The 26,892-nt window shown below is 34.2% G+C and overlaps 1 protein-coding gene across 1 annotated transcript; it reads left to right on the top strand.

The window, feature by feature from the left end:
- The first annotated feature begins 526 nt into the window (after positions 1 to 526).
- Positions 527 to 13,563, top strand: LOC144960464 (uncharacterized). The gene is made up of 5 exons (XM_078893575.1): positions 527 to 650; positions 3,493 to 3,563; positions 4,634 to 4,747; positions 7,592 to 7,717; positions 12,923 to 13,563. Exons 2-5 carry the CDS (start codon positions 3,509 to 3,511, stop codon positions 13,135 to 13,137), a joined length of 510 nt encoding a protein of 169 aa, XP_078749701.1. The 5' UTR covers positions 527 to 650; positions 3,493 to 3,508; the 3' UTR covers positions 13,138 to 13,563.
- The last annotated feature ends 13,329 nt before the right edge of the window (positions 13,564 to 26,892 follow it).

Genomic DNA, 26,892 nt, shown 5'->3' on the forward strand with positions numbered 1-26,892 from the left:
TATTACATTTTTATGAGGTAAATTATAGGCGTGGTATAAAAGCTAATGTTTTTAGTTTTTACATGTTAATGGTAGTTGAATAAGACTATCTATGTACATGCTCATTTTTAATACATTTTTTTTTCCAATTTTGAAAAGTAGCAAAAATCTCTAGGATTGAGTGAGTCAACTCTCTCCTTACCGACCATTTTCAGTATTTTCCAAAAAATGGCAGGATTACCCATCAGAAAAAAAAAATGATCTTTTAAACTCAAACAATCTCTCTACAAAACAACTTTATGTTCTTATTAATTTAACAAAGATCATTCTTCAAAGTTTGTGATGTACAAAAAAAAAAATTGAATAAGAAAAACATGTATGTTGAGTCGAAACTAATGTGCCGATTTTGCTGTAGGTGGTAAGGAGAGAGGTAACTGGTCTGACCTTTACAACGTTAGGACGTGACGGTAATTAAATGGTATTTATCTGACATGAAACAACCGTCCACCCAATGCCATGCTGATATAATTGATATAATGCCGACACATTGTGAGATACAAGGTGAACGCATCTATTATCATTCCACCAACAATTCTATAAATAGATCGTGCTGAGGGTCTGGCGTTTCTGCCTTCTAAATCTGTATGAAAAAAAGTCCAACTGACGTTGAGGTAAGAAGTTAAAAATGAGTTAAATTTTCCCCCTTTATTTATGCCTTGACCCTATTTACTTATAAGATAAGATAAGATATACTTTATTGATCCTACTTTACTAATTTACAAGATTGTACACAAATTTGACAATTTGGATTCCATGGATGTTTTCCAAATATGCGGTTTTGACGTCAACAAGAGGTGGACTCTTCAAAATATTCAAAGATCGGTGTTCGAACTCAATACGTGCCCACTCTTTAATTTTTATGACTGTAGATAGTTGGAACTCGCTCCACGCCTCCTCAAGAACTGCGAGAAATGTCAACGTTTTTAAGAACTGTGTTGATAAGGAATTAGATCGCCTTAAGTTTGAATTCGATGAGTAATTTATTGTTGTTTTATAATTGATATCCTGGACTTTATGTCTTACTAATGACTATATCAGTTTTTTTGTCACTGTGATAGGGTACCAAAGGCCAATGTATTTCATTGTACTGTATTCTATTGTATCTTGTTTTTATCAACATAAGTGCCTGCTCCACTCACTTTTCTGAATTAAAAATTCACCCCGAATACCGGAGCATACTCAATGTCTCAATCGTTTCTATGTTACATGTTTGTATTGAGAAAATTGGCTATAAAGCTTAGACGCTGGCTATACTTCGCGGCGTTTGTGTGTGTTGAACCTGTGACCTCAAGAAGTCAGGGAGAGAAGGCTCTAATAAAACTAGGGTTAGAAGCGATCTTTTTTTTTTTTTTTTTTTTGGGGGGGGGGGGGGCGTGGATAGCTCATACGGTAGAGTCACGCTACCCCGGCCAGGCTGAGTTGTCGTACCAGTAAGGTCGCGGGTTCAAGCCCTCATCACCGCCGCGAAATCTTTATTCTCTGTTGTCTTCTGGAACTTTCCTACTCACTTCATTTCTTGTTGTATTGCATTGCATTGTATTGTATTGTATTGTATTGCATTGCATTGTATTGTATTGTATTGCATTGTATTGTATTGCATTGCATTGTATTGTATTGTATTATATTGCATTGCATTGTATTGTATTGTATTGTATTGCATTGCATTGTATTGCATTGCATTGTATTGTATTGTATTGTATTGTATTGTATTGTATTGTATTGTATTGCATTGCATTGCATTGTATTGTATTGTATTGTATTGTATTGTATTGTATTGCATTGTATTGTATTGTATTGTATTGTATTGTATTGTATTGTATTGTATTGTATTGTATTGGATTGCATTGTATTGTATTGTATTGTATTGCATTGTATTGTATTGTATTGTATTGTATTGCATTGTATTGTATTGTATTGTATTGCATTGTATTGTATTGCATTGTATTGTATTGTATTGTATTGTATTGTATTGTATTGTATTGTATTGCATTGTATTGTATTGTATTGCATTGTATTGTATTGTATTGTATTGTGTTGTATTGCATTGTATTGTATTGTATTGTATTGCATTGTATTGTATTGCATTGTATTGTATTGTATTGTATTGTATTGTATTGTATTGTATTGTATTGTATTGTATTGCATTGTATTGTATTGTATTGTATTGCATTGCATTGCATTGTATTGTATTGTATTGTATTGTATTGCATTGCATTGTATTGTATTGCATTGCATTGTATTGTATTGTATTGCATTGTATTGTGTTGTATTGCATTGCATTGTATTGTATTGCATTGTATTGTATTGTATTGTATTGTATTGCATTGCATTGTATTGTATTGTATTGTATTGTATTGCATTGTATTGTATTGCATTGCATTGTATTGTATTGTATTGCATTGCATTGTATTGTATTGTATTGTATTGTATTGCATTGTGTTGCATTGTATTGTATTGTATTGTATTGTATTGTATTGTATTGTATTGTATTGTATTGTATTGTATTGTATTGTATTGCATTGCATTGTATTGTATTGTATTGTATTGTATTGCATTGTATTGTATTGTATTGTATTGTATTGCATTGTATTGTATTGCATTGTATTGTATTGTATTGTATTGTATTGTATTGTATTGTATTGTATTGTATTGCATTGCATTGTATTGTATTGTATTGTATTGTATTGTATTGTATTGTATTGTATTATATTGCATTGCATTGTATTGTATTGTATTGTATTGCATTGTATTGTATTGTATTGCATTGTATTGTATTGTATTGTATTGTATTGTATTGTATTGCATTGCATTGTATTGTATTGTATTGTATTGTATTGTATTGTATTGCATTGCATTGCATTGTATTGTATTGTATTGCATTGTATTGTATTGTATTGCATTGCATTGTATTGTATTGTATTGTATTGTATTGTATTGTATTGTATTGTATTGTATTGTATTGTATTGCATTGTATTTCAATATTTGGCCAGAAAATTCGACATTCAAATATCAATCGTGTAAGAATCCAGTAAATACTTTACCAGGACACAATAATATGTGATACGTTTACGTGTACAATCTTTCAGAGGCACTCTCGTGAGAACAAATTGTCCCCCAACTAGCGGTCAAAAAAAAAAAAAGAAAATTAAACATTAAGAAAGAGCCTGGCGACGTCAACCTGTTAGAAGGAACGAAATCGACGTCACTCAGCCCTTTGTTATTGTTATTTTGTTATTTTTTTCCCAATCAGTTTTATGAGTAGTTCTCACTAAAATCTATTCATCAGACTATACACGTTTAAGGTTACACATAGTTTTGTGTGTGCTGGTACATTACATTCGGCTGGCGTATGTTGTGAGTATTTTAATTAAGCGCATAGCATTACTACTCTTGGAAAGATGTTTTTCATTTTCTTTTCTCTTTTACTTATGTTTGTGTTCACCTTTCAACAGCTGATAACACGTTACAATGATCTCCGCTGCTGTTTTCCTCGCCATCTTGGCCGTTTCAAGCGCCATCAGAGGTGAGTAGTTTTCTAACCTGATCGTAATTTATAATTATAACCCAACCCCGCATGACGTTATTTGGGTGGGAGGGGCGGAGAGGGGAATACTTTGGTTGTTTTGCGGCTATGTGGTCTAGTGGTATGACACTCGCTGTCGGATCGGAAGGTCCTGGGTTCGAGTCTCGCGCTCGGCTCATAGTTGAGTCCTTGGAAAAGGCTCTTTACTCACATTTTCTCACCGTACTCAGGTGTAAAATGAGTACCTGGCCGTTAACAGCGTCGCCTTTTCCCGAAAAATTGTAATATCGTCTAACAGTTGCTGTTGATCACGGACACCTTGTAAAGCGCTTTGAGCACATTTAGTGGATATTGCGCTACATAAAATCTCAATTTGTTGCCCTTTATCGAGGAACTTGCGGAAGCCTCCCACTTCCTCTCCCCTGTAATAGTAAAACAGAAAAAAAAAACAACAAATAACAACCCGAGGGCTGCTCTGCGTTATCTTTCAATACTTCAACGACAATGGAGGCGGAGAACCAAAATATAGGTCACATTAGGACATTTTAAAATTTTACCAATAAATCAAGTTTTGTTCTATGGCTTTAAAAAGGTCAATCAAAGAAAAAAAAATCCGGTAAATTGAATAAATTAACGCCTGATAAAAGATCAACAATGGCAATATAAAAGGAAAAGCTGCCTACTATTATTATTATTATTATTATTATTATTATTATTATTATTATTATTATTATTATTATTATATTATTATTATTATTATTATTATTATTATTATTATTATTATTATTATTATTATTATTATTATTATTATTATTATTATTATTATTATTATTATTATTATTATTATTTATTATTATTATTATTATTATTATTATTATTATTATTATTATTATTTATTATTATTATTATTATTATTATTATTATTATTATTATTATTATTTTATTATTTTTATTATTATTATTATTATTATTATTATTATTTATTATTATTATTATTATTATTATTATTATTATTATTATTATTATTATTATTATATTAATCATCATCATCATTATTATTCATTATCCAGATGACTGTTACACCGACAACAGACGCTTCTACCATGGTCAACGGTACATTCGGCCAGGGGCACGTTGCATTGAATACCGTTGTGAACACGGACAGATGGTGATGCACAAGGAAGGTAACAACTCTAATTTCCCTTACTATCCCATGGGTTTTGGAATTGTGAAATAGACTAGTGTAATACGACGAAAAATATATGCAAGTCTGACATCCGAACCCATTTATGGGTCTAGTTTATGGGCCAAACATTGTTGTTGTCATGGCCAACATTTGCGTCATTTTTTTATAGATTTCCACGAACCTCATTGTTGAGGATACCGTTTCTCTATAAGAGTATATTATTATTATTATTATTATTATATTATTATTATTATTATTATTATTATTATTATTATTATTATTATTATTATTATTATATTATTATTATTATTATTATATTATTATTATTATTATTATTATTATTATTATTATTATTGTTATTATTATTTTATTGTCATTTTATTATTTTATTCTTATTTATTCTTATTCATTATTATTATTATTATTATTATTATTATTATTATTATTATTATTATTATTATATTATTATTATTATTATTATTATTATCACAACAGTGAGCCTTTAAAGAATTGGGTTATCAGACCTGCAAAAAAGTCCACGTCGTCGTGATGGCAATAAATAGAGTAAAATAAATAAATGGATTAAATGAAAAAATAAGTAATATAAAATTATAGCATCCGTATTATTCAACGAAAACATTTTGCAGGTCTGATAACAGAATGCAATTATGGTTTCCATTTTAACATTGTTATAATGGACAGCAGAAATGTGGTTTCTTAGAAGGATGTTAAGAATCTCATGGACAGAGAAGAAAACTAATGAAGAAGTATTAGAGCAAGCTGAAACTAAAAGGCTATTAATTCGTACAATAAGAAAAAGACAAATGCAATTTTAGGACACCTAAATCGACATAAATGTATTGAACATCTTACTCTCACAGGAAAGATAGAAGGTAAAAAGAGTAAAGGTAGATCAAGAAAAACATATTTGAATAGTTTGAACAGCTGGGTGACAAAGAAAGTGAAGAGTAATATTAGTTTTCTGAGGTTATCTGATCAGAGAGATGAATGGTGTATCATGATCACCGATGTCTGGCACAGACTTGGTAATTGAAGAAGAAGAATAATGGACCTTATTTTGCGTTGTTTTGAGAGTAGTATTTCTATTACAACAATAAGACCATAATAATATGATTCAGTAGTATGATGTCACGCCGCCAGGCAACGGCGGCCATCTTGGTTCTAAACAAAGAAAATCATTACTTTTTATTCTTCATGCTGGCTAGAAATTTTCATATCCCTTGTGATCAGAATGTGTAAAAGTCAAAACATGATCAAATTTATGAGTTTTATTTCTCCTGGAAACGCTTTTATGCTCGCCGGAGAAATATTTCATACGGGCGTCCGCCATTGTTCCGATAGTTTAGAGCCAGTGTTACTAAGTTACCATGCGTCATTAGGAAGGAAGTGACGTTACGACTATTGAAGAGTATTTGGGGTATCAGACTTGCCAACAAGTACACGTCGATATCATCCATTGTAATATTATATTTTGCAGTTCAAGATTTCTTTAAAAGATTACATGACACAATCTGTTTTACTGATAATAAATCTTGTTAGGATAGAGATAATTATTAACGTCAAATCTTTAATTTCAAGAATCAAGCATCGTTAAAAAAGAAATCGTTTTGATAATAATTATTATTGAGGTAGTCGTCGAAGTGGCCATGGAAAATATGCACTAAAATTTCAATTTCTTTTGTCGATCGCCTAGTAATATGTAATGAGATTATGAGGAAAATGTTGGGATATGAGCGTTGTCTTCGTTAACTCATAGCCTGACCTCAATTGTGGTCTTTGTTAACTTATAGTCTGACCCCAATTGTAATCTTTCTTAACTTTTATCCTGACCTCAATCGTATACTTTGTTAACTTATAGTCTGACCCCAATCGTAGTATTTGTTAACTAAGAGCCTGACCCCAATCGTAGTATTTGTTAACTAATAGCTTGACCCAAATCGTAGTCTTTGTTAACTTATAGCCTGTCCCAAATCGTATACTTTGTTAACTTATAGCCTGTCCCAAATCGTCGTCGTTGTTAACTTATAGCCTGTCCCAAATCGTTGTCGTTGTTAACTTATAGCCTGTCCCAAATCGTTGTCGTTGTTAACTTATAGCCTGTCCCAAATCGTTGTCGTTGTTAACTTATAGCCTGTCCCAAATCGTTGTCGTTGTTAACTTATAGCCTGTCCCAAATCGTTGTCGTTGTTAACTTATAGCCTGTCCCAAATCGTTGTCGTTGTTAACTTATAGCCTGTCCCAAATCGTTGTCGTTGTTAACTTATAGCCTGTCCCAAATCGTCGTCGTTGTTAACTTATAGCCTGAACTCAATCATAGTCTTCGTTAACTAATAGCTTGACACCAACTGTAGACTTTGTTAACTTATAGCTGACACCATTCGTGGTCTTTATTAACTTATAGCCTGATACAATTGTTGCCTTTGTTAACTCATAGCCTGACCCCAGTCGTAATCTTCGTAAACTTATAGCCTGACACAATCGTAGTATTTGTTAACGTATAGCCTGACACTAGAATTTGAAATTGAGGTTTTTGAGTGCTCACCAATCTGTCGGTTGTTTAAATATACCAATATTCGAAGGACGAGTTTTCTGGCCAAATTTTTAAAGACGAGTACGGCAATTTTTGTGCATTTGCATATGGGTTCAAACCGGTGGTCATGGGGACAACATGTTTCGCTTTGTAATTTTTTAATATATATAAACGTCTGTAAACGAATTTCCATTTTTTTGGATGAATAAAGTATACATTATTATATTAATTCACAGTTTAACATCAGATGACGCAAGGGTTAGACATTTTTATCTTGATATTTTTTTCCAGCTTGTGAGGTCGAAGGTCAATGCCATGACGTAGGCAGTCTGTTCGAACACCGATGTACACACTATCAATGCACCAAAGAAGATCATGGCCGTTACTACTTCTACAGGCCCGTACCGTACTCATCAGGTAAGGTGCCACTTACTGCTTTCGGTCCATTTAGGACCTAGGTTTGAGTCCCATTCTTGAATGACGCAGAGTTGAGTCCTTAGAAAAGACTCTTCACTTATAATATCTCAGCGTACTCGAGTGTAAAATGAGTACCTGGCGATTAACTGTTTTGTCTTTATCGAATTACAAGCGTCATGTCTCGTCCTACTTGCTAAGAGTTGTCTTTGGCTGGAGACCCCTTTTAAATATTAAACTAAGAAATTAAGGAGCAGGCACCAGTGTAAGATAAAGATCTGAACAAGTGTGTATGAAATTGCCAGACAAAGCAAGAAATAAAAATAGAAGAAAAAAATACTTCCCAAAAATTCAGAAGGTCTGGGGTTCGATCCCCAGTCGAAGTAGACTGATAATTTGGGGTGTGTTTTTTTCTTCTATTATCCTTTCTTGCTTTGGCACATTTCATATGCACCTGTTCACAAAGCAAAATAGAAAATTAGAAGAAAAATAAAACATCTAAAAATCAGAAGGTCTGAAGTTCGATCCCCAGTCGAGGTAGACTGATTTTGTTTTTGGATGTTTTTTTTTTCTTCTATTATTATTCTTTCTTGCTTTGTCTGGCACCTTTTATACACACTTGTACATATCTTTATCTGATCCACGGTAAAGCGTATTGAGTGCTTTTAGTGTACATTGCTCTTTATAACTAGATAACTCAAGATTTGAATGCGGATTCAAATTGTACAAACCAGCACGACAACCGATTGACAGCCGTCATGAGATCCTAGCAACAGCTAGCATTTGTCCGAAAGCCTCAGACGCGGACATCAATATGTATATATTGATGCTCGAAGCTCGAAGAAATAAATAACAATGTGAAATTGAATGTAAGTTTCAATTTAATTACGAAAATATATAAAATGGACGATTCGGGTTTCCCCTTTATCAACAAAACAGGATGAATGAAACACTACAGATGAATGCGATAAGTATTCATCCACATGAATGCGCATTCATCTGTAGTGTTTCATTCATCCCGCTTTGTTGATAAAGGGGAAACCTGAAACGTCCATTTGATCTGTTCTCGTAATTAAATTGTAGCTTGCATTCAATTTCACATTGTTATTTATAACGTGGATATCAGGGGACTGGATCTGAGAGATGTTTTCTGATGTAAGCACTTTTAACAGTTTAGTATAAGTAAAGAAAAATATTGAAAAACCTTGAGTTTTTATATAGCGCAATGGCTACTGTGTTCAAAACGCTTTACAAATGGTTCCTGACAAACAGCAACACACACCATGCAGAACGAGACATGACGCCTATTAAGCGATATTACAGTTTTTTTCCCGACAAAGACCTCGCTGTTAACGGCCAGGTACTCATTTTACACCAGAATACAGTGAGAGAATGTAGGTTAACCGTCTTTTCCGAAGACTCAACTAAGCGCCGAGCGAGGCTGGAACATATGATCTTCCGATTCGATTAATCCACAAAACCACACAGCCTCACAAAGGCCATCTAGCGAACAATTTCTAGAGCGCTTCACAGTTCCAACGATGAGACATTGACCTTTGTCAAAATATGGACTTACTGGACTGTTTCAGTTAATGCCTTCAATGTCAACAATGAACGGAACAAGATACTTAGAACTTTTTTCAGATCACTATGATTCAATAGTCCGATGTCACATCCGCCCAACGAGCAAATTGGTTCTAAACAAAGAAAATCGGTATTTTTTATTCTTCATGCTGGCAAGAACGTTTTTACATGTCATGTGATCAGAATGTATGAAAGTCAAAAAATGATCAGATTTATAATGTTTTTCTCCTTTGGATACACTTCTATGCTTGCCGGAGAAGTATTTCATAAGGGCGTCCGCCATTGTTCCGATAGTACTAAGTTACTAGGCGTCATTACGACGGAAGTGACGTCACGACTCTTGAAGCCTATTGAAACAACACATGGACTGCCTTGAGTGTTCAATCATGCGTGAACCTTGTTTTAAGTCCAACGTTGTAAAGGATGGCTTGTCCAGAAGAAAAAAAAATCCAAAATAATCAAACAAACAAACAAACAAAAAAAGAAAACAAACAACAAAAATAATATGGAGAGAGTTTATATACATGCTCATCTTATATCTTTTAAAAATGTGATATAGCGCAATATCCACTAAATGTGCTCAGAGCACTTTACAATGGGTCCATGACCAACAGCAACACGTAACATGTAGAACGAGATATAACGCCTCTTAGGCGATAATATTACAATTTTTTTCCCGACAGAGACAACGCTGTTTAACGGCCAAGTACTCATTTTACACATGAGTACGGTGAGAGAAAGTGAGTAAAGAGCCTTTTCCAAGGACCCAACTATGCGCTGAGCGCGAGGCTCGAACCCAGAACCTTCCGATCCGAAAGCAAGTGTCATATCACAAGACCACATTTAGTTTAGATGCAAGAAATCTCCATAAAGAACTGCCAAAATTTAATCCGCAACACGCTGTATCGTATTTCAAGGGGAAAAGAGGACCTACAAAATACGGAAATTCTTCAACATTGTTAAACATTCAAAAGAGGATACAGTACTCACTTGGTTGTAGCACATCCACAGCAGAAACCAAAAAAAAAAAAATCGTGCAGGAATCCAATGATCACGGGAGGTAACCATTACATACCAAGTTCGTTAACTATTATTTCCTGCCTTACTTCCCTTTTGAGTGATTATTTGTAAAATTTTCGAATTTAAATTTGTTGAATTTTGGGTTTTGATTTTAAATCTTTTGTTCTGAGTTTTCGATCAAAACAGGTTGTTTGTCTGTTACTGTCATTTATAATGAAATAATAATAATAATAATAATAATAATAATAATAATAATAAAATAATAATAATATAATAATATAATAATAATAATAATAATAATAATAATAATAATAATAATAATAATAATATAATAATAATAATAATAATAATAATAATAATAATAATATAATAATAATAATAATAATAATAATATAATAATATAATATATAATAATAATAATAAAATAATAATAATAATAATAATAATAATAATAATAATAATAAAATAATAAATAATAAAATATAATAATAATAATAATAATAATAATAATAATAATAATAATAATATAATAATAATATATAATAGACAATAATAACAATAATAATAATAATAATAATAATAATAATAATAATAATAATAATAATAATAATAATAATAATAATAATAATAATAATAATATAATAATAATAATAATAATAATAACAATAGAACTTAATTGTCAAAAGAAATGGAAATTCATTCTGATTCATAATATATCCTATCTGACAGCAGGACATTTTCATCCAGATTTCACACCAAAGACTTGTATAGTTTTTTTTTTTTTAATTTCTTTAAAAAGTCATCAATTGTGGAAGGTAGTGACCTGTGTATTTATCAAAGATCTGAACAAGTGTGTATGAAACGTGCCAAAAACAGCAAGAAAGAAAAATAGAAGAAAAATAAAGACACCCCCCCCCCAAAAAAAAAAAAACAAAAACCAAAAAGAAACCAGAAACAGTCTACCTCTATATTCGAGGTTGACAGATTTTTTGGCATATTTTTTTTTCTTGAATTTTTCTTTCTTGTTTCGTCTGGTACCGTTCATACACACTTGTTCAAATCTTTATCTCACGCTGGTGTCTGCTCCTTTCTTAATATGATGTATATTTATTATATGTGTTTTTGTTTTTCGCATTCCTTTTTTTTTCGCTGCTTGCGATTCTTGTGTCGCAAAAAAAGTTGAAATATTTAAATGTAGAGACTATTCACATGTCCTGCGCTCAGAAAAAGGGACGCCCAAAGACTAGATGGTGGGATAAGGTAAAGGATGATATGAAAGAACTGTGCCTGGTGGAAGATGATGCTCTAAACCGAGATGCATTGTTCATTATCACAACCCTGCAAAATGCGTAATACGCTGAAAGAGGAAGATTGATCTGTCCTGCGCTCAGTCAGTACTGACCAATAGCCACTCAGAAGAGACCCAGAGACGGGTGACAGTGATCGTGTAAAATGTTAGTCCCAACGTTGCGTTCTCCTTAGTCAAGACACTTTAGAGACATTATCCCACTCGACTCAGTGTTGAATGAGTACCTGACAGTGGCCGATATTGTCAGAGTGTTAGTACAAAAATGCTTCGTATGGGAACAAAACAGACAATGGACGTGTCGGGTGCAAACTCTTCGTCAGCACAACATTACACAAATTAACATGGAAAATAACTAAAATAAAGTAAAATGCAAAATAACTTGTATCGTCTGTACTCAATACTTTATTTTATTTATTTTCTATGTTAATATGTGTAATGTTGTGCTGACGAAGGGATTATACCGAAACGTCCTTTTCTGTTTTGTTCCCATACGACGCCTCACCATTTTCACTCTTTCGTCAGTATTTTCACGATCATCAGCTTCAGGCAGCCATTACCGTTTTCTAGTACAAAAATGACAAAGTGCGAGATGCGTGGAGAATTAATGAAACGTGATAATAAATCAATGTACATGAGCTATTAAACCTCTCCTGACCAACTATAGGAAAATCGTCACATTCGTAACGATACAACCAACATTTTTCTTATTCAAATGTTCTTTTGTACATCATAAAATATAGAGAAAATGAACAGTGTGTTGTGGAGCATGTTTTGATAAAGGTATTCTATGTCACGCAAGAATTGTACTGCTATTGTGTCTCAATGATAAAATATCTATTTTTGTTTGTTCGTTGAGTGTGAATTTTTGGGGAAAATCTTGAAAACGGCTGGTATGGAGAGAGTTTATATACAAGCTCATATTATATCCTTTAAAAATGTGAGCTTTTATATAGCGCAATATCCACTCAATGTGCTCAAAGCACTTTACAATGGGTTCCTGACCAACAGCAACAGGTAACATGTAGAACGAGACATAACGCCTCTTAGGCGATATTACAATTTATTTCCCGACAGAGACAACGCTGTTTAACGGCCAGGTACTCAATTTACACCTGAGTACGGTGAGAGAATGTGAGGAATGAGCCTTTTCCAAGAACTCAACTATGCGCCGAGCGAGACTCGAACCCAGGACTTTTCGATCTGAAAGCGAGTGTCATACCACAGTGCCACATAGCGCACAAAAAAAATTCCTACTCTTCCTCATTAAAAAAAATATCTTTCTCTCTTTTCTTTAGATTGTCGAGATCACCAGGGCAGATGCCATGCACAAGGTTCAACATTCGCAGCCTACCTCCACGGAAAATTTTACGATTCATGTACCTGTACCTTCATGGGTAGCACTGTACGCTACCACTGTAGATCGCTCATCAACCCCGCAAGGACTCACAGTGCGCACCAAGTTTCAAGTGATGTTACTGCCAGCTTAAGCCATAAAAGTGTTGAAAAATAAAAATATCTCGAGATAACGTTCTCTGAATTAATTAAGTAGTGACTCACCGCCACAGACTTGTTTTATGAGAAAGGGAAGTGAATGTTTGAAAATTAATCTTTTGACAAAAATTTGACATTTTTAATTTAAACTTATAGTAGGCTTTCTTGAGAATAATAATTATGGTCTTTGAATATGTAAATAAATAAATAAATAAATAAGTAAATAAATATAGACAACAACAAGACCCCCCCCCAAAAAAAAAAAAAAAGAAAACCCCAAAATAACACAGACAAGCAAAAGAGAAATCTAATATTGTTTCTTTCTTAAATGAACAAAAATCCCTCAACATAAGACCGTTTGGAAACAGTGGGTTAAATTCTGAGATAGTTTTGTGAACACTGATCAAACCAATATTACATAATAAAGTATTTCTTAAACCACAAATTTGTTTTTCTTTCATTTAATTCGATAAATAGATAAATATTTTCAACTTTCTTCGTTTGCTTTCTCTAGGAAAGATTAACTGGAGATTTTATATAGAGAAATATATACTAAAAGTGCTCAAAGCACTTTACAAGTGGTCCCTGGCCAACAACAACACTTAATATGTAAGATGTGACATGGCGCCCATTAGGCAATATTATGATGTTTTTTGGACAAAGACAACGCTGTTAACGGCCAAGTTCTCATTTCAACCTGAGAACGGTGAAATTATAATATGAGTATAGACTCTTTTCCAAAGGGCTCAACTATGCGACGAGTTAGGCTAGAACCCTTGAACTGCTGATCTCATAGCGAATGGCATACCACAAGACCACATAGCTTTACTAAATACCTTGGCATCACTTAGGTGAAAGAGCTGCCTCGTTTGATGACGTTTGGTCATTCAATAGAAGGTATTAAGATACGTGTAATCGTATCTATAGTTGTAGTAACGAAGTGACTTTTCTCATCCCCCTAGTCTAGGATGCTAGTCTTCATAATAGTAGTCCACAATTGTTGTATGTTTAATCCAAAGGTTGTAATGCAGTAATTTGTTAAGTTTCTTGTCACAAGTTGCACAATTAAAAAAAAATCAATCAAATCCAAATCGCAAAAAGCCGGCGACGTTTTTTTTCCGTAATCCAATCGGCCGGGGGGGGGGGGGGGGGGGATGAGAATAGAGGCAGCCTTATAGTAAACTAGGTTACGTTCTAGCGTCATGTCCCTAGGATTGGCTTCAGCTGTACTTGTACTTCATAATAATGAGTGGAGGAGGCATTATGTTGATAGCAACAAGAAATGAAGTGAGTAGGAGTGCCAGAAGACAATAGAGAATTTAAAAAATTGCGGCTCGAACCCGCGACCTTACGGGTACAACAACTCCGCCTGACCGGGGACAGCGTGACTCTACCGTATGAGCTATCCACGATCCCCAAAAATATATATTCTAACCCGTCTTATTATAGTCTTCTCTCCCTGACTTCTTGAGGTATCGGGTTCACTACATCCAACATGTTATCAACATAAGTGCCTGCTCCACTCACTTTTCTGAATCAAAAAGTCACCCCAGATACCAGAGCATACTCCATGTCTCAATCGTTTCTATGGTTACATGTTTGTGTTGAGAATATTGATTATTACGCTTAAATGCTGGCCGACTAACTTCGCGGCGTTTGTGTGTGTTGAACCAGTGACCTAAAGAAGTCAGGGAGAGAAGGCTCTTCTATTAAGACTAGGGTTAGAAGCGATCATTTTTGGGATCGTGGATAACTCACACGGTAGAGTCACACTCTCCCCTGCCACGAAACTGTTATTCTCTATTGTCTTCTGGCACTTTCCTACTCACTTCATTTCTTGTTGTTATGTATTGTACCTACATGGCAACGAAATACGTTACTGCTGTGCATCTACCAGCGTGTCCCGAGAAATACACCAGATGTGTCTTGTACACCCCCTCTACACACATACATTCTCAATACGAATTGAACTACAGGCTACGGTGAGATTGAAGCCTACACTGCTACCCCCCCCCCTCTCTCTTATCTCTCTCTCTCTCTCTCTCTCTCTCTCTCTCTCTCTCTCTCACTCTCACTCTGAGTCACATTCACGAAATGACACAATCATGAATTAGAGAATGACCTATCAGAATGCAGCATGTACTATTAAATTAGCTTTGTTTATCTTGCCCCCCCCCCCGCCTCACCCAAACCTCTCACTCTCTGTCTATGTATCTAAATTCTGTATCTGCATGTTAGTCAATATGATGTAATATACTTATTATGTCTGTCTATCTATCTATCTATCTATCTATCTATCTATCTATCTATCTATCTCCTGTTTTTTGTTTTTTTAAAGGGTTTTACGGCGCTTGTAACACATTTAGGTTATATCAGCACCAGTAAAAAGGAAAAATATGGGATAGTAAAAAGTTCTAGAATTATTAAAGCACCCAAGAGAAAGGAAGACAAAGGGGAACTGGGAACAAATAGGGATCAGATGCAGATTGCAAGAGATAACCATCAATGTACTTCGTTTGAGATCACCTATAAGACTCATCCGGACACAAGCATTAAATCCAACAAAAAGGAATATACTCAAATGCTTACATTATACATTAAAAATAACAAACATAATAATACATAACAGAGAGATGATTTACAAGGAAAAAAATACCATCTCCCAAAACAATAACTATCCATCTATCTATTCATACATCCAGCCATCTATCTATCTATCTATCTATCTGTCTGTCTGTCTGCCTGTCTGTCTATCTATCTTTCTATCTATCTATCTATCTATCTATCTATCTATCTACCTACCTATCTATCTATCTATCTATCCATCCATCTATCTATCTATCTATCTATCTATCTATCTATCTATCTATCTATCTATCTATCTATCTATCTATCTGTCTATCTCCTGTATGATTGTGAGAGAGACTGAAGGGGAAAGTGAAAGGGATGGAGACAGAGAGAGAGAGAGAGAGAGAGAGAGAGAGAGAGGGGGGGGGAGATAGATACATATATTTTCATAGATTGTTAGATAGATAGGTAGATCGGTGGATTTGATTGGTAGGTAGACAGACAGACAGACAGACAGACAGACAGACAGATAGATAGATAGATAGATAGATAGATAGATAGATAGATAGATAGATAGATAGATAGATAGATAGATAGATAGATAGATAGATAGATATATAAGATAGATAAGATAGATAAGATAGATAGATAAATAAATAGATAGATAGATAGATATATAGATAGATAGATAGATAGATAGATAGATAGATAGATAGATAGATAGATATATAGATAGATAGATAGATAGGTAGATAGATAGATAGATAGATAGATAGATAGATAGATAGATAGATAGATAGATAGATAGATAGATAGATATAGATACACAAATTGATAGAAGGATAGATAAATACAACCAAAGATTACATATTCCACTGTAATACACTTGTCCCGATAGTTGTCCGGCCTCGTAGACCGGCCCCATAGAACGGAACATTTCTTGGGCGACTCGTCCCTCTCTATAGATGTCGCTGGTCTTGTACCCTCATAGATATTAAACAAATCCTTTATTCTTTATTTAGGACTGCCCAAACGCGAGTTTGTGACCAATAACAACGAAATCACTTTGTTGACGTCTTTGTTTGAGAGAGGGAGGGGGGGGGGAGCTGGTCGTTTTACTGGTAAACTTCCGTTAGCTTTCGACCTGCTATATTTGCTGGCAATGGCCACTTTCAGAGCGGATCAATCACAATTTAAAAATCATTGACAACGTCACTTTCTATCATAATTCTAAAACGGAGGCGCTTTCGCCCGCCCTTTTGGGTAAAATTGGTATGTCAAGTTACCCGTTTTAGTTCGGTGATGTCAAGTTGACCATCTTAAAATCGACCCTTCTGCATCTATCCGGTAATAGTCATTTCCGGCCTTCCATACTCCACATTGTTAATGACGATATTTACAATACTTCTCTCTTACAACCGCGATTACAATTGCTTCACTTCCTTATTGACAAATTGATTAGACCGTTTGCTGTCCGCCATCTTCAAATGCCAGGATCATTGTAACAACACGATGTCTCGGAGTCCATTTTGATGACGTCATTTCCTGAAGCCATCTTTGACCTCACTCACTTTTATTTATTTGATCATTTTCTGTTTCGAGTTGACTGCAGGATTTGTTTCTCGCAATCTACATGATGTTCTACCCTTGTCACATCGGGATTAGATACTAAACAATAATTTCAAACTTAAAATAACTTGGTGAATTTTAACTCTAAAATGTCAAGCTTACACCCATATATGTCTTGTCTTATATGATGTGTTGCTCGCGTAGGACGCTTTGTAAAGTGCTTTAAACACGTTGGTGAATATTGCCCTATAATAAAATGTCAGTTTTATTTTTGATACAACTTAATTTTTAATTTATGAGGCAGAGGTGACAACCAACATATGTTACGATCCAACCAGCACTTTTATCATTCAGATTTTTTTTGTAAATCGCACAATTAACAGAAAAAAAAATTATTATAGCTTTATTATATACCTGAAACTATGTTGTAGAGTTAATTTCGCTTATCAATAGTATGCATTAATGTATTTGTTGCTTTTCTGTTTGAGTAAGAAAACAAATATTTTTGCGTTGGGTGGGTGTTGAATTTTGGGGAAAATTATGAAAATGGCTGCTAAGAAAAGGGTTAAGAGTCTCCTGTATTGGAGTGGGATCAGACTTTAAACAGTATTATTGTACTTATTAAGCGACAAGCATTTCTGTGATGTTTACGTTCAAGTTCGAGTTCAACGTCTTTGCCTTCAAAAGGCGGTTTGCCCGCCACTCCAGTTTTTATACAATTATGTGGTGACGTTCTCCTTTATTGTGTTATTGAGTTGAAAGAAACATTAAATGTTTAATAGGTGACCAAATTTGTTGTTGTTGTTGGTAATATCTATGATTTCTGGTGGGAGAGTTAAGCGGTTCAGCGTCACTGTCATCTTCTTCAATGTTAGCATTCAGTTGTGAGGTTGATGTCACACTGCGGATCATGTCCGTGGGTCATGTCAATTCCCACTTCCATATTTATGTCAAAAGCCCATCAAAAAAGAAAAAAAGCTGATTTTTTAATATATCGCAGTATCTATTAAACGTACTCAAAGCGCTTAACAGGGGGTCCTTGACCAACAGCAACTCTCAGCATGTATGACGAAAAATGACGCCTGTTATGCGATATTACATTTTTTATCCGACATAGACAAGGCTGTTAGCGAACACGTACTCATTTTACACCAGAGTACCGTGAGAATGTGAATAAATAGCATTTTCCAAGGTCTGCGAGTGTCATACCACAAGACCACATAGCCGCAAAATGCCCATACCTTATCAATGAGTTACCCTTACATCTATCGGCGCTTGTTTTTTGCTTAAACAAGTTTTTTTTATAGCCCAATATCCTGATCGACAGTCACTCGTAACAGATAGAACGAGACATGACCCTGTTAGGCGATGTTACAAGAGAGAGAGAGAGAGAGAGAGAGAGAGAGAGAGAGAGAGAGTCAATGTTGTTAACTGTCTGATACTCATTTTACCCAGGGGCGTGGCTCTATTGGTTCAAATGGTGCCTGGCACCACATCCATGTTTTAAAAATGGATAACATCATTTTAAAAAATATATAAAACTCAGAAATGGTATATATCGCCTTTTATCAACAGTGCGAAACAGACTCCCTTTCTGTCACAACGCCTTCTATCCACGCTTTTCTCCCGATTCACACAGTCCGTTGATGACTGTCAGCGACTGTGTACCATGGCTGAGCGAGTGACTGGATTTCCCCACTCAAAACGATTGCAAGGTGCGGATTTTTGCTGGCAACATTTAAGGCTATTACTATAATGTACTATAATGTTGCCACATTGAATACCTGGCTCGAATTTTTACGATCTTCACATACGAGAAAAAACCCGCCTCGGGTGCCGAGAAATATTTGCTCCAACTCTGTTGGACTGGGGAATAATAACTAATGTTGGTCATTTACGTCATAGTCATAGTATGGTAACTTCGACAATCTTTATTATTATCGAAATCACGATTATTAAGTTCATTTGTTTCTCTCTCTCTGTCGTGATTATTGTATTTATTATTATTATTATTATTATTATTATTATTATTATTATTATTATTATTATTATTATTATTATTATTATTTTTATTATTATTATATTATTATTATTATTATTATTATTATTATTATTATTATATTTATTATTATTATTATTATTATCATTATCATTATCATCATCATCATCATCATCATCATCATCATCATCATCATCATTATTATCATCATCATCATCATCATCATTATTATTATTATTATTATTGCTGCAAAAATTGATATGAAGGAATGTGAACGAGTTAAGTCAAACATTTCTTGATAGTGATGCTATATTATGCGAAACGCATGATCTTCGCGTAAATATGCGTGTTTGACTTTGTGTGTGTGTGTGTGTGTGTGCGCGCGTTCATCACACACACACACACACACAGATAGGTAGATCGATAGATAGATAGATAGATAAATAGATAGATAGATAGAGAGAGAGAGAGAGAGAGAGAGAGAGAGAGAGAGAGAGAGAGAGGAGTCTTGTATGGTGTCATGTTTGATTTCCGAAGTGGAATGGGGCTGTTTCATGACGTAACTACAGTACTCTTTTAATAGGCCATGGGCTGTTTACATTCTTACGCTTTGTAAGTTTTGAAATTACCCTTTGTTCGATTGACATTCAATGTCTGCATGTGTCCCTTTAGCCATTTCCCTCAGTGTCCAAACTCCAATCAATATATTTGTTCGTGATTTCTATAAACAAACTATTGAAAAGATTTACAGGGATAGAAACATCACCATGCAAATTTACTTTACAAGTATGTAAGTGTTTTTTTTTTCTTTTATATTTACAAATGTAGCATGTGTAAGTCATTTTCTTCTGGCACCACTTTATACTGTAAGCATGCCACGCCGCTGTTTTACACCTATGTACGGTGAGAGTGTGACTAAAGAGCCTCTGAAGTGAGAAAATAAACAGTTTACAAGGAATTCAAAGCAAGGCTTCATGAGTAGTCCTTAAGCGTAGCAAGAAACATCATTCGTCACCTCTGCTAAAAGAGCTTCATTGGCTTCCTGTTAATTAGTGTTAGTTTGTGTGTGCAACTGTTGTGTGTGTCTGTTTGTCTCGGTACGTGTGTGTTTATGGTTTTATAATAATATTGTAAAGCGCTTTGAGGCTTCGGCGTTTAGTGATATAAAAGAACACTTTATTGTTATTATTATGAAGAAGCGAATATTTTACATACAGAGTATTGATATTGTGTTTTGATTGGCTCAACACATGTAAACCAACTTTATGATAAAATGGAGTTATATACACCAACCCGATCCCTTCGCTCGTCACCCGATGGAAAATATCTCGTCACTCAAAGAAAGAACTCTTACGTGTCATGTGGAGGACGATCCTTTTCTAGAAACATCCCAACCCTCTGGAACAAACTTCCAAAAGAAATACGGCATTCTGCATCGTGAGATATGTTTTAAAAGCATCTTAAGACTTTGTTATTTTCCTAATTTAATTGTTCATGCCCCTGTCAAACGCTTCGAACAATTTCCCTTGATATGGAAGAGCGCTCAATAAATATACCATATTATTACATATCCTTTTTCAAGGACTCAACCATGCGTCGAGCTGGCTTGAACCCATGACCTTTCGATCCGAAAGCGATCGTTATAACACAAGACTACATAGCCGCACAATGCCCATCATAGCCCGTCATTGAGTTACCCTTACATCTATCGTATTTTTTGGGTTTAAACTAGAGTTTTTTAATAGCTCAATATCCTTTCACAGATGTTCCTGATCTACAGTAAAACGTAACATGCAGAAAGAGGCTTGACCCCTCTTATGCGATATTACAATGGGTTTATCTTTTACCGAAAGAGACAACGTGATATGGAAGAGCGTTCAACCAATATAATATAATTTATTCATATCCTATTTAAAGGACTCAACTATACTTCGAGCAGGCTCGAACCCAGGGCCTGCCGATCCGAAGGCGATTGGTATACCACAAGTCCACATAGCCTCACATTAAGAATAATAAGCTCGGTATCATCCAATGATATGATTACCAAGTGACAGGTGTTGGACCACGGATTATTCTCTGGATTGGACTGGGGACTTAAATCGTTAATCCATTTAATTGAATTAGAATAAAATGATAGACGATGTCTCTCAATCTTATGTTCAAATTATAGAGGCATAAATCCTTTATATTTTGTAATTGCTTATTCGCAAAAGATATGTTCTATCCGGTGGAATGAACACATGAGTATTTAAATACATGGATACATACCGACACACACACACACACACACACACACAATATCATTTATATATATATATATATATGTATATTATATATATATATATATATATATATATAATTGTTATTACTATAATAATTATTATTATTGTTATTTATTATTATTATTATTATTATTATTATTATTATTATTATTATTATTATTATTATTATTATTATTATTATTATTATTATTATTATTATTATTATTATTATTATTATTATTATTCTGTGTAAAGGGTGATTGGAAATGAATACCTATTTGAAAATATTAATAACTTTTGTTTCAAATGTAATGTACATCTCAAGTTCTTTGTGTATGTTCCTTGATGTATGGCAATTCAGTTTATGTTCATTTTTTCTTTCCATATTTTTAAATTTGTTTAAAATTGCAAGGCCCTTTAACACTTTCTGGACGTCTGATTAATTTAGCAGCACGTTACAAAGTTAGGAGATCCGTTATACAAGTCCTATGATGATGAGTGACCATTCTAAAGTTGACGTTAAGACCATCATAAATTGTCATGAAAATGGTGGCTGACATTCGAGGAAGCAGTCGCCCTTCACTTTTCAAAGGCCCAACGGTAGTGCAAGCTGTTCAATAAATATTTCCCAATTTTGGCAAACTTTTTTTCAATAACCACGCCCACCGCCACCGACTCCACCCCAAACCATCAACCTGGCATAGAGATATGGTAGGGCGTAAAAGAATAAAATAAATTAATAAATTTCGAGCCATCCTACAGGCATATATGAAATTCATTGACATACTGATAACGACATATTTTCAAGTTAGTTGTAGGATAAAAACTAAAGAATTGTTCAATTCAAAGTTCGAGGCGTTCCATAGTCAGGTACGAACTTCTTTAATATAAAAAATATAACCACATCACACATTGGGGCATTTACGTATATATATATATATATATATATATATAATATATATATATATATATATATATATATATATATATCCCGAACGACATCTGTTTGTTTTTCAAAATGTTTCCCAGGTCCATGAAGGCCTGTTTGGCTTGAGTTATTCTTGCTCGTATGTCTCGGTTACATCTTCCATCTGTTGTCACTATTGAACCTAGGTATTTAAAACTTTCTACGTTGGTAAGTTGCTCGCCGTAGGTGTTGTTGTTTTCGGGGTTTTTCTGTATTACCATGCATTCTGTTTTGGTGATATTCACTTCCATTCCCTTGGCTTCACTATCTGCTACCACTTTGTCAACAATCTTTTGAAGTTGGATTTCTGATGTTGCAATGAGTACCGTATCGTCTGCGTATCTTATATTATTTATGTTGTGACCTCCTACTTTTATTCCCTCCATATTATTTATGCCCCTCATGATTGTTTCTTGGTATAGATTAAACAGATCTGGTGAGGCAACACACCCTTGACGGACTCCTTTCTTAATAGGAATGGAATTTCCTGTAGAGTTTCCGATTTTGATAGATGCCTGCTGGGTGTAGTATAATGTTTGCATGAGTCTGAGGTCTTTCTCATCAGCGCCAATGGAGTGCAGTTGTTTTAGTATTTCTTCGTGGCGTACTCTATCAAAAGCTTTTTTGTAGTCGACAAAACAGAGGTATAGTGGGGTCTGAACCTGTATAGCTCTTTCACTTAAAACACGGAGGAGGTATATTGCGTTCCTTGTCCCTCTGTCAGGTTGGAATCCATATTGTTCTTCTGCGATTTCGGGGTTAATCAAAACAAACAGATGTCGTTCGGGATTAGATTCCGAGTCTTGAAGTGCTACGTGTGGCCAATCTTGTTCTACGGATGCGAAAGCTGGACTACAAATGCAGAAACACAAAAGAACATTGAAGCTTTTGAAATGTGGTGTTTGAGAAGGATGCAGAGAATATCGTACACTGCACACAAAACGAACGAAGAAGTGCTAAAACAAACATACCAACAAAGGAAACTAATGCCCTTAATAGTGGATCGACAACTATCCTTTTTCGGACACATAGTAAGGAAAGATAAGAATGAATACCTGGCAAGTTGTGGAAAAATACCTGGTAAACGCGCCCGGGGGAGACAAAGAAAAACACTCATAGACCAACTGAAGGGCTTCACCAACCTAACAATCCAAGAGCTGTTTGAAAAAGCAAGAGACAGGGAGGAATGGAGAGAGATAATTCATGCAGTATCCGAAGCCTGGACCAGGCATGGAACCTAGAAGAAGAAGAAGATATATATATATATATATATATATATATATATATATATATATATATATATATATATATATATATATGAGCCAAGGTCAAAAGGTGCCAATTTTTTTTCTCAAAATAAAAGTGACATAATAGTCCATTCATGTTTCTATATGTTTAGCAAAATCCCTGTACTTCACGAATCAAAGGCCCTTTGGATAACTTTAAGGTCTAACGCAGCATAATATCGTCAACAATACCTATAGGTTGCTGGTGTCACCTGTGACCGGTGACACCAAAATGAGACAAAAAACTCAATAACCAAATGAATTTTGTTGAGTATCAAACTTTATTTTGTAAGTTATAGACTAAAAGACATAATCAACAACAATCATAGTACAATAGTGTTACCAACTATTGGAGAAAATGTTGCATTTTGGTGTCATCGGTCACAAGCAACATAGAATGCAAGTATATTATTTCATAAAAATGCATGTACATGAACAATAACAACAATATTGCATATGTTTATTACCAGCAATGTTCAGGAACTTTTGGAATAAAATGTTGGGAAATAATGTGACCAAAGCATATCTTATTTAGCGACATTGTGTCACTTGTGACATTAGACAGATGACACCATTACTTATGTCACAAGCAATACCAAATTGCAATTTCGACAATATATCATTAATTTCAGTCAAACCAGTGTAATAACCACCGTTAAATATGGGATTTAATAATATTCAGAAACCAAAGACTTCAAAAATAGAAATTTACATGGAAATTAGAGCATCTGAATGTGACTTGTGACATAAGACCGGTGACACCATTACTTATGTCACAAGCAACACCAAATCACACTTTCGTCCATAATATATCATTATTTTCAGTCAAAAAAGCACAATAACCTACTCTAAAATGAAATTCAATAATATTTTAAGAAACTAAATACTTTCAAATTGGAAATATACTTAGAAATTAGTAATACCATTGTTGCTATTACTTTGGTCAAAATCGGCACTAGAACGCAATTTTGCCTCAAGAATCAAGAATAGCAACTGAACACATGTAATATAGCCTGTTAAAATGTAATTCAATGACATTTCAAGCTTTGAAGAACATGAAAACAGAAATACATTAGAAACTTCAAACTTAAGTGTCACCTGTGACATTTTAACCAATGACACCAATGGTCACAAAAAGTACCAGAAGTCACACAAACACTAGATAAATATCAGCCATGGTAATGAATTCATGTAACCATACGGTAACATCCGCCCTACTGCTAGTTTGTAGTAATTTAGTGTGTTAATAGTATATCAAATCAAATTTCTTGACAACCCTTCTTTTATCTGGATTCGTCAAAAGTTTGAGTTTTGTCTTTTTCTTGATTGATACAACCCTGAAACATAAAAAGTTAGAATTACAAGGAAATAATTAATTGTGTCAAAATCAGTCTGATGTGAGATGTCATAATATCATATTTGTAAATAGAATAACAGCTGAAAACATACTTTTTTGGTGGCACTTTGTAATATCCAATATTAAGTGTTGCTTGTGACAATGTAAAATAGCGATGACACCAAAGTTCAACTTACCTTTTCTGCCTGGAGCCACGCTGGAAAGGCAAATGAAAGTGCTGCACTTCAAAGACTGGTAAGAAGGGTCGATCAAAATTGCGAATCGCCATTTAACGAAACAAACTTCCACGTGTTCACGCATGCCGTGTTGCTTGTGACAAATGACACCAAAACCAATAAACCTCAATATCGGTAAAACGGTATACATTTACTCCAAGATTTGAGTTCAGATAGTAAATCTATGCTTTTTTCTCATAATAAAACATTTTATAAACATTAAACATGAGCTTTAAAGTTTCGTGTCGAGTCTTAGTATTGTGCTGTGTTTGATGACACCAAAGGTCACAAGCAACACCAACTTTTTAAGAAGTCTATGTGAAACTTAATCAGATATGTAATATACTGCAATTGCGTTTAAAAGTAAATTTTGACTTTATTCTATCAGTCAAATTTCAATCACGTGAGCTAAAACATCACATTTAATTTCTACATGATTTCTAAAAAGGTGATGCGTTGACCTCGCTTTAAGCACATGCCAAACAGCATTCAAATTTGACTTTCAAGTTGTTTATTTCATATTCTGTTGAACAGAGTATGTTGAGCTATCTCATTTTATCTCTTCTTCATATTATCAATTGATTACAAGCATTAACCCAATGAAAACAGCCCATAATTAAGTAAAAATCAAATTTTCTTAACACTGGTATCAGGCGGGCACCTTTTGACCTTGGCTCATATATATATATATATATATATATATATATATATATATATATATATATATATATATATATATATATATTGATGACGCTCATGATTATGTCTCCTGATGCTCTGTTTCCCGGAACACTGACCGATGACTTCATCTGCTTCTGCCAGATCCTTGTTCTTCTGCATCTCATCTTAACTCTGAAATATTGGTACATCTACATTTGTGATGACCAGTATATTCATTTGTTATATGTGACTTAGAACAGTCACATTTTAATACAATTTAATGAAGGAACATATTTTTGAAAGACTTGAAACTTTTGTATGTCATAATGTCCACTAAACATGCCCAAAGCTTTCGGATCAGATGGTCCTGGGTTTTAGCCTCTGTCGACGCATAATTGAGTCCGTGGAGAAGACTCTTTACTCAGATTCACCCACCGTACTCAAGTGTAAAATGAGTACCTGGCCGTTAACAGCGTCGTCTCTGTCCGAAAGAAATTGTAATATCGCCTAACAGACGCCATGTCCCGTCCTACATGTTAAACATGTCGCTGTTGTCCAGTGACCCTTATATAGCGCTATGTAAAAACTCAATTTTTAAAGCTCAATTTGTCCTAAACGTGTCCAAAGTGCGATAGAATGGGTCCTTAGTCAACAACAACACTTAATACGTATGAGACCACACGGCGCGGTGATTTTACCTATTTTTCCAATAGACACAACGCTGTTAACGGCCACGTTCGCATGTTACATCCGAGTACGGCGACAAAATGTGATTGAAGAGCCTTTTCCAAGGAAAAAAAATATGCACAACGTTAACCTAATATGAATCTGGATCTAGAGATTTTATTTCCAAAAAGCCCCCTGAGTATATTGTAAGTTTACAATTAAAACA

Source organism: Berghia stephanieae, chromosome 15 (genome assembly GCF_034508935.2).
Source record: "Berghia stephanieae isolate SIO BIC M18660-M18661 chromosome 15, UCSD_Bste_1.3, whole genome shotgun sequence".
Classification (NCBI taxonomy): Eukaryota; Metazoa; Mollusca; class Gastropoda; order Nudibranchia; family Aeolidiidae; genus Berghia; species Berghia stephanieae.

Coding starts and splice junctions, on each gene's coding strand:
- LOC144960464 (XM_078893575.1), top strand. CDS start 3,509: ATGATCTCCGCTGCTGTTTTCCTCGCCATCTTGGCCGTTTCAAGCGCC. Junction 3,564..4,633: donor CGTTTCAAGCGCCATCAGAG/GTGAGTAGTTTT, acceptor TTCATTATCCAG/ATGACTGTTACACCGACAAC. Junction 7,718..12,922: donor GCCCGTACCGTACTCATCAG/GTAAGGTGCCAC, acceptor TCTTTTCTTTAG/ATTGTCGAGATCACCAGGGC.